A 9,566-nucleotide genomic window follows, 5' to 3' on the forward strand; every position below is an offset into this window, starting at 1 on the left:
GACACTAGAAGGCAAGTGCCTTGGATTACAAAATTCCTTACAAGGTGCCAACAATGTACTTTTCCCTGCTCTTCAAACAGGTAACAAAAGAGCTCTTTCATTCTTCTTTGGCTATTGGAAAGTTCTAGTAAGTTCACTAATTGGGTCAACAAAATGATCTTAGAACAAGTGTAAGGCTTCAACCTCAAGGATCTTTCTTTGTCAAGCACATTAACTATATGTACAAAGTAATTATAATATTTTATGAGGTGAAATATAATGGACAAATTATAAATAGCTTTAATAATGAACATTGGTGATGAACACTGAGATGATGTCTTCCATTTAAGAGCCTAGAGGAAAGGGGGATAGTATGTCTGATTTGTAGACTTCAGGTCATCCAAGACCAAGCAGTCAGGAGTTATTAAAGCTCTCCTGCCATTCTCTACCCAATCCCCTCTTCTGGTTCAGATTCTGATCTTGTGATTGGCTACTTCAGACCTTTCAACTGCCTAACTAATGACATCATTCTCCCACCAAACCTATCACCACCTAGTAGAATCCTGGGGTTACCATGGCATCCTTCAAATATTTGCATCATCGCAAGTGCCCAGTGCCCAGTGAGCAGTATCCAGTGAGCTCCTTACTGGACACACTCGTGCTCTTTAGCTTCAGCTATCCACACATCCTCAAGTGTCATTCCTCATCCTTTGTATCTCCAGTTGATATTACCCCTTCTCTCAACATGTCAGGTAAGAAGAAAAAGGGTTTTCTTGGTATGTGACTTAGCCACACAATTTACTCTCTGACAAAATCTGTTGCTTTGTCTGCTACATGAAGATAATAAATTGGCCAATCTGGGATCACTTTGATTTTTAACACTATGCTTACTTAAAGGGTAATCATGGATGGAGATTGAAGCCATAGACTTCTTCAGAGTGTCAATTTTAAACCAATTAATGGAGAAGGAAACCTGCATGAGGTGAAAACTCTATCCAAGATACTTTATCTGTAACAGAGTTCTTCAAAAGCTAGTTCCACTTTAGTATTTCAAATTTAGTGTATTCAAAGAATAACATTTAAGTGTTTCAATATTTCTGCTCAAATGAGGTACAGAGAAAAACAGGAAGAGAAGAGGGATGATCACACTAGCACCAGACAGATGGTCTGGAAGGAAAAGTTCACCAGGAACCGGAGCGGTTAAGAAAAGATAAAGAGGAGGATGAGAAATAGGATAGAACCACAGCTATGAAGAGCATGGGGGCATTCTTAAGAAAAGAGAGGTGGTTTAGAACGGAATGCTGAAGAAGATCAAACCTTTTAAAATCAACACACAGAAACAGAGTACAATCTAATCACAGCAAGGCAAAATGCAGTTAGTTTTAGTCAAAGCACACATTAGTGGACCACAAAGCAAACTAAGGGTAAAACAGAGAATCATTAAAAGCAGTTTTTGAGAAGTCACTTTTAGATGGTTCTTGTTTTGTAATTCTTGTGATGTTTTGTTCAGTTGACTGTGAATACAGATGATGTTTGATAGTGCCTTTTTTCAACCTGTGAACTCAGGGCATAGCACTGGCATAGCACCGGTGCCAGCCATGCCCCAGCCCTCTTTGTTTGTTATTTTCTCAGACAGGATTTGGAGTTCTACTTCAGGCCAACTTGAACCGTGATCCTTCTGCCTATGACTCCCTTGTACCAGTGACCACAGCCACGATCCACTACAGGAGGTTATGTGATTGAGATGAAATTTCACTAACCTGCCTAGAAGGCTGTCAAGCCACCCTCCTGGACTGTTTCCCGAGTAGTTAGGATCAGAGAAGTGAGCTGCTGCCCCTGCCTTGACAGTTTCCAATGTGAACATTTTAGACATGTATTGTAGAAATGGCTCTTTATAACATATTTCTAGGAAGGGTTCTTACAGAGGGTTGTGCAACATAAATTTCAGCATTACTTTTCATTCTGATTTTTAAATTTCATGGAGGTGTGTGTGTGTGTGTGTGTGTGTGTGTGTGTGTGTGTGTGAATACCGAGGTTTATGCTCCAAGCCTTGGTGCTGTCTCTAAGATTTTTAGCTCATAGCTAGTGGTCTACAACTTGAGCCACACCTCTACTTCCTGGTTTTCCTGCTTAAAAGGAAATAAGAGTCTCACAGGCTTTGTGGGGTGGAGCAGCTTGGAACCATGGCCCTCAAACCTCAGGTACCTGAGGAGCTAGGATAAGAGTCATAATGGCCAGGCATATATATATATATATATATATATATACACACATATACATATATATGTATATATATGTGTATAATATACAATAAATATAAATATATATGAAATACTCTACCTTTCATCAGTAGTAGTTCAAATAAAAAATGCATTTTATCGTTATAATCACTTTCTGGCTAAAACAAAACATACTAAAAATCAGTGCATTGAGATCCAAAAATCAAAGAGAAAGACTTTTCAAAGAATAAAAAGCAAAAGTTAATCTCCATATCTTTACTTTACTCCATATACTTTACACATCATTTAAAACAATATTGACTTCCATTTTGGTTTTCTATATTTAAAGTGCTGTTTGGGGATGGGACTATAGCTCAGTAGCACATTATGACCCTGATGTGCTACCTACTGCACTAGCAAGGCACCTTCAGTATCACATTACATAAATAAAATATAAAAGGCTAAGCTTAATTCTGCCTGGCATCGTAGCTCCTGTCTGTGATCCTAGCTACTTATAGGGCTGAGATCTGTGGATCACACTTCTAAGCCAGACTGAAAAAGTAAGTGTCTTTGAAACTATTATCTTCAATTAACCACCCCAAATGGTCTGAAGTACAGCTGAGGCTCCACTAGCAGAGCTGTTGCTTTGAATAGACACAGACACAGACACACACACAGATCTGAAAAATAACATTCAGTACCAGAATTTAAGCCGCAGTAGCAATAGCACACAAAGAAGGTCTTTGTTGCATTGCCAGTAAAGAAAATGATGATCATGGGGCTGGGAAGGTGGCTCAGTGGTAGAGCGCTCGCCTTCTATGCATGAGGCTTTGGGTTTGATTCTTCAGCACCACATAAGCAAAAGGAAAAAAAGCCGGAAGTGGCACTATGGCTCAAGTGGTAGAGCACTAGCCTTGAGCTGAAGAGCTGAGGGACAGCTACCAGGCCCAGAGTTCAGGCCTCACTACCGGACCCCCCCCCCGCAAAAAAAGAAAATGATGATCATGATAATCATAATAGAATTCTAATAGTGATTACTTTTTATGGGTGGTCATATTTTTCTTATGTTGAAGATGATTTTTCTCATGATTGAATATGAAACTAGGTTTTCAGAATAAATATGAAAACTTCCAAAATCTTTCAAAGAATTTTTGGTGCTTCTGTTTTTACTATATTAATTAAAATATCTAGCTAGTACAATTAATATCTTTAAATTGGAGTGTAATATTTAGAGAAATAGGAATGGCTACAATAATAGGATTCTTTTACTTTTGGTGATTTGCTGTCCTTTATACCATTTTGGGTTTTGTTTCTTGCTCTAGTTTTTTCTTTTTTGCATTTGTGCTATGTTGCCCAAACTGATCTTAATGTCCTGACAAGAGTGATTCTTTCACCTCAGCATCCCACATGCTAGAAATACAGAGGTATTAGGCTTCCTATCCATTAAAAAAATTACTGGTCTACATCAATTATGACTGCTTATATGACATGACTCGGTGCAAAAAAATTCCAAAGAAGGTAAGTTACCTTACTCCCAGGATGAAAGGTCAGATAATAACTAATCATTCTCAATAAACATTAGAAATTTGAATTAAAAGTACCATTTATACTATCAAAATTATGAGATACTTAGAATAATTACAAAAGATATGTGTAGGATGTGTATGCTGAAAACTACAAAGCTTTGGTGAAAGAAATCAAAGCAACAGTCAAGTAAATGAAGTTATCTATATTCATGGAGAGAATGACTTATTATTGTCAATTGAGGCAGGATGAGAAAAGAGAGATGTGTCAATGAGAGATAGGAGATAGGGGTGGTGTACCCTTAAGTGAAGAAACATATGTACTGACTTGAATTGCATGCAAAAATGAGCTAAGTGTGGTACCTTATATTCCAAGCTACTTGGAATTCTAGCCACTTGAAAAGTTGAGGTTGAAAGTTTGCTGTCAGTCTTATCAATTAACTGACAAACTGTCTCAAAAAAAAGTTCTGAGCCTGGTGCCAGCAATTAATACCTATAATCCTAGCTACTCAGGAGGATATTCTGTGAACATGGCAGTTCAAAGATATTCTGATCAAGAAAGTCCTTAGGATCCTTGTCTACAGTTAACCACGAAAAGTCTGAAGTAGAACTGTGGCTAACATGGTACAATGCAAGCCTTGAGCAAAAAAACAAAATTGCTCAGGCCATGAGTGCAAGTCTCTAAATAGGGACACACACACACACACACACACACACACACACACTTAATTCAAAACCAACTTTCACATCTGTGCTAGATTTTGGCTAAAATGAAGGACAAATGTCCATTTGCTTAATATTACACATATAATAACATCACTTCATTTACTGGTAAATATACTAAACGAGATTGTTTGATAATATCCAAATTATCTTTAATATCTTTATATATTTAATTATATATCATATTTTTACTTTGTCTAACTTTTCAGAACTGACTATATCTAGCTCCATATCAATCATGTATGAGACTTTTATTCATTACTCATTATTATGACTATTTGCATATATAATATGTCATTGATGAATAAGTAGAAGCTCAGAAAGTTTCACAGTTTTCTTGCAAAAAGCATTTCTTGAGAAAGTTATCTCTGTGGTAGGTATTGTGACTTCAGGTCAGAAGGTAGACCTGAAGAGGTCTAACTTGACATATCTTATTATCTGTGTTTTAAATGAACTCTCTAAGTGTCCTGCAACTTATAACAGGTGTCACAACAACAAGAACAATGAAAACAGGATCATTGTTTTCTCGTGAACAACATCAACTGGTTCATAAAAATTCTCTTTCTCTTGATTGTGGTGCATTTTTCATCTGCTTATCCTTTGTAACATGGTGCTCATAGTAATATGAAGGAAGTACTCAAACCAATCAGGCTGACCTCTGACCATCAGTTTCCTTACTCCTGAAATAATCTAAAAAGTGCTTTAAAGATATCTGAGATCTAAAATGGTTCCATGCTAGGACATAGTTAAGAACAAATACAAGTGCAGACTAAGGGAAAGACAGGAAAGAAAAGAAGCCTCTTTCTACCCAGAAAACAACACAGGAACCACTTGCTGTCTTCTGTTGCACAGCTTGATCGGAAGAATAACAAATGGCTCTGACTTATAAACTGACCATAGATAGGTCCATGAGTGTTGGTATTAGAGGGCTTCTGATCATAGCCAGCCTCAAATATACTGCTCCTCAAGTAAAGTGGAGTTTGTCAGTCTCATTCATTTTTTATCACCCTCTTGCTTCTTGCAGACAATTTCCAACATCCATCTCTATTTGGAACTGCAAACTCACCACAGCTCTCTGTTCCTGTGGTGAGCGATGCCACTTCTCTAGCAGGAAATGTCTGCAACCTCTCCAGAATCTCCACTCCAGCCTTCACTTCAACATGGCCACTGCCATCCACCTCTGGCATCTCTTTCCAGCCACTCACGGGTACTGCCTATCTTTATCAACATTCTAGCACACCCATGCTGACAGGTGTTACTGGCCAGAACCACAGCTGCACTTCAGTCTCCTCTTGTCCCAGTACTTTTGAAAGGAAGTACACAGGACACACTAAAAAGAAGTCATCTGAACTTAGAGACTTCACTGTGACTCTCAACCAGGGCACAGTCCCTTCAATGGCTGTGACACCACGATATGTGGATGCCAATGCCATAGTCCCTCTGTATCCATCACTGTCTGGCAGCCTGGTTCAGGGGACATTATCTCAGATTCCACATCAAGAGAGTAGCATATTACTTCCCTACCAACCAAGAAACCAGGTTTACTACTATAATCAAAACACTATGGGCCCTCTGTTATTTGGAGAGCCTGGTCCCTGCCTGCAATCATATGGCTCTGTGACCTACACAGGGAGTGGGTTCTTTGCTCCTCAGCCAGAAATAGTGATGACACTCCAAGAGGTCCAGCCTACAGATGTCTTACCACCAGTCTCCACTTCTGGAATCTACTACTCCGTGTCTGCTCAACCTAACACAGAAACCAATTTCCAAGGTAAGCACAGACAGCAAAGAGGAATAGGACTAGCTTCATACAAAAGGAGGGGACAATCTGCATCTGAATAGTAGAGCATTCGCAAATGTAGTTTAAGTCCTGAGCCTCAACCACCACACTCAAAAGGTGACCTCCATTTTCAGGCATAAAGCAGATGGCTAAGGGTATGGTTCAAATGGAGGAGCACTTGAGCTGTGCCTCAAACAGTAGAATGCTACCCTTGAGCCAAAAAACCTCAGGTAGAGTGCACAGCCCCTGAGTGCAGTACACAAACAGGGATACACACACAATCACACATTCACATACTCAGAGATGCTGCCCAAAGGAGACAGACCATAAGACATACATTCTCTGTATTTTGCAGGCAAGAAGACCACTTTTGATCTGAGCACCAGTGCCTCATGCTGTGGCCTATTTAATCAAGAGACTGAGATCTTTTTCAGCATCTTCAATTCACAAACAAATGTCAACCCTAGTGGTCTATATGAAATGTTAATGTACCAGCCCTAAGAAAAATATTGAAAAAAGCAAAAAGGCTCTGAAATCAAGCCCCAGAACCATTGAGCTCATACATACATATTCACTCACTGTTTCTCTTACATATACTCCCCTAAACCCCACCACACAGAAACTCACAAATCAAACTCACACAAAATCTTTCCTTTCTCATTCCTCCCCCCCTCCATGATGAGATATAAGACGTTATATGTACAGGAGAGTGACAAAAATTGTTAGTTGTATAAAAGTTTGAGGAATCATAAATTTACTTTTTCTCATGGGATTGATCCAAGTGCTAATAGCTTTCATTTTTATTTCACTTACAACAAACTTATAAAGGAAAAAAAAAGGGGGCTGGCAAGGTGGCTCAGTGGTAGAGCACTTGCCTCGCATGCATGAGGCCCTGGGTTCGATTCCTCAGCGCCACATAAGCAGAAAAAGCTGGAAGTGGCGCTGTGGCTCAAGTGGTAGAGCACTATCCTTGAGCTGAAGAGCTGAGGGACAGTGCCCAGGCCCAGAGTTCAGGCCACACGACCAGACCCCCCAAAAAAAAATAAATAAAAAAGAAATAATTACTTCTAATTAGCACCAGTTTTAATTAGAGTAGCTATAACCCATATACTGATTCAGAGTTTTGTCCATGGATCATAAGACCATCTCCTAGGGACATCTTTTTTGGGGATCAAAAATGCCTATTTAATTTGTTGGGTGGAACATCTCACTTTACCAGGAACTGATTTCAGCAGTGATTACTTTGGGCTGATAGAAACTAATCTGGGAATGGAAACTTTCCTAGAATTGCAACTTCCAAGTCAGAAACATTATCAGCCAGAAATTGCAGAGAGTCTCAAGGTAAATGCTGAAGTAATTGAGAAAAACATGTGTCACCTGACCTTGGAGACATTTCAATAAGAGGTCCAGTATTAAATTCTCCTAGTACCTAGGCTTTGCCTCAAGCAAATCCAGACACAAACAGAGAAGAAGCATTAGGATGAAATTTAAATGAAGCTTTGAAAGCCTCTGGTTGCCTTCCAGAAAACTATAGAAAGCCAGGATGCCCCATTACTCTCTATAGAAATCCCTGACATTTGGCAGCTGCAGGTCAACCGTAACCTTAGAGACAAGTGAGTAGTCTACATATGATAGGGTCAATTGGGAAAATTTTTGTCTAGAGGACAAATGGAATTAACTGGAACAATAGGTGGGCTTAGAAACATTGCTGTGATGGTCAAAGACATTCATTTTAACCAGATTTTCAATTCATTCACAGATCTCAAACAATCCAATGTTTCTACTACAACTGACATCAAAAGTACAGAAACCATCAATGAGATTCTCCTGCAGGAAAACTCAATGGTCACTAAGCATTCCACTGGTCAAGTCCAAAGGAACAAGCATGAAGCCTTGGAAAGTGTGGATGGAACTCCTGAGGTCAAAGTCGAATGCCAGCCCCCAGAGCTCCTGCTGGAGGAAGAGGTGACTGTGTGCACCATCCCATCCAGTGACCAGGCTTCCGTGAACACAGACAAGCATTCTGACAGCAAATCTCCAAAAGCTGCATCCAGCAAGGTCAGCAAAACTAAGAGCCATGCACAGAAAGAGACCAAAAGGATCAGGGAGAACCACCCCAAGAAATGTGATGAAACCAAGCAGCCAGGGAACAAAATCAAAAAAGAAGAAAAGACAAGCATTCCCAAGACCAAGCACAAGAGAAGTCACCCTGAGCTTAGCCAAGAGACCTTCAAAAGGCCTCGAACCAACCTAGGCGTGCAGATGTGGGAGTCAGTGCAGGTTTTCCATGCACTAGGGAAGAAAAGTGAGAAGAAAAAGGAGCTGCCTTCCCCCAAGGCCTTGAGAAATGCCAGCAGCACACAAGAAACCAAGTCCACTCCAGCTGTGAAATCCCGGCTGGGTATTCCCCATGAGGGCAAAGGCCCTAAAATTACTCAAGTCAAGAAAAGGGATAGGAGTGAAAGCCAGTGTCCATCACCAACCCAGGATGAGCTGCCTCCACCTGGGAAGGTCAAGCTGGTTCCTTTGCCTTTTCTAGCCCCAGAGAAGCCTCAAGCTCGACCTGTTTCTCGCAGGCCACAGTCTCTGGCCTCCCGGAGACCCACTGCACCTTACCGTGCTCTCCCTTGTTCTAACACAGCTCAGCCTACTGCAGTCAGCCGATCTCAACCAGCTACTGCCAACACATGCTTCATAGATTCCACCAAAACATCACAGCCAATTGCAGCCAAAACAATCAAACAGGGATTGACCACCACTCCCCAGCCTAGTGTGTCTCAATCAACCGTTGCTAGGCCTGAACCTTACAAAACATCATCTTCCACTTCTCTGCAGCAGAAGCCTGTGTCAACTTCTGGGACCAAGTTCCAGTCACCACCTAAACCTCAAAGCCAGTATCTACTCCAAGACTTCAGCCGCCAACCAATTCCATGGAGGAAACCTGATATTCCTGGGCCAGTAGTATCAAATCCCATCACCAAGGAGCAGAGGCCAGAGCGTGAAGCCATGAAAAGGCGGGCCCAGAAAGAGCGTGAAATTGCTGCTCAATACACTGCTTTGGGGAAACTGCAGTTTTTTGCTCAGAGGCAAAGAGATATGGAAGTTTCTCAGTATTACGGCTATGTAATGTAATAGCTGCTGCGATTGTGGGATCCATATTGAATACCAGATATTTTCCCAGGTATATTTATATACAAAGACATAAACACTGATATAGACTTATGATATATTGATATATATAGTTTTGATAGAATAAAATTATTTTAATGTACTTAAACTCAATAAAATTGAACAATTAAATGTAATGGAATTGAGTGTAAGATCAATGAAGAAGCCATTTGT

At 40.3% G+C, this 9,566-nt stretch overlaps 1 protein-coding gene across 1 annotated transcript; it reads left to right on the top strand.

The window, feature by feature from the left end:
* Positions 1-553: 553 nt before the first annotated feature.
* Positions 554-9,356, top strand: LOC106000495 (uncharacterized protein C2orf78-like). The gene is made up of 5 exons (XM_013035771.1): positions 554-731; positions 5,469-6,215; positions 7,480-7,565; positions 7,749-7,837; positions 7,886-9,356. Exons 1-5 carry the CDS (start codon positions 554-556, stop codon positions 9,354-9,356), a joined length of 2,571 nt encoding a protein of 856 aa, XP_012891225.1.
* Positions 9,357-9,566: the final 210 nt, after the last annotated feature.

Source organism: Dipodomys ordii, unplaced genomic scaffold, assembly GCF_000151885.1.
Source record: "Dipodomys ordii isolate 6190 unplaced genomic scaffold, Dord_2.0 Scaffold220, whole genome shotgun sequence".
Lineage (NCBI taxonomy): Eukaryota > Metazoa > Chordata > Mammalia > Rodentia > Heteromyidae > Dipodomys > Dipodomys ordii.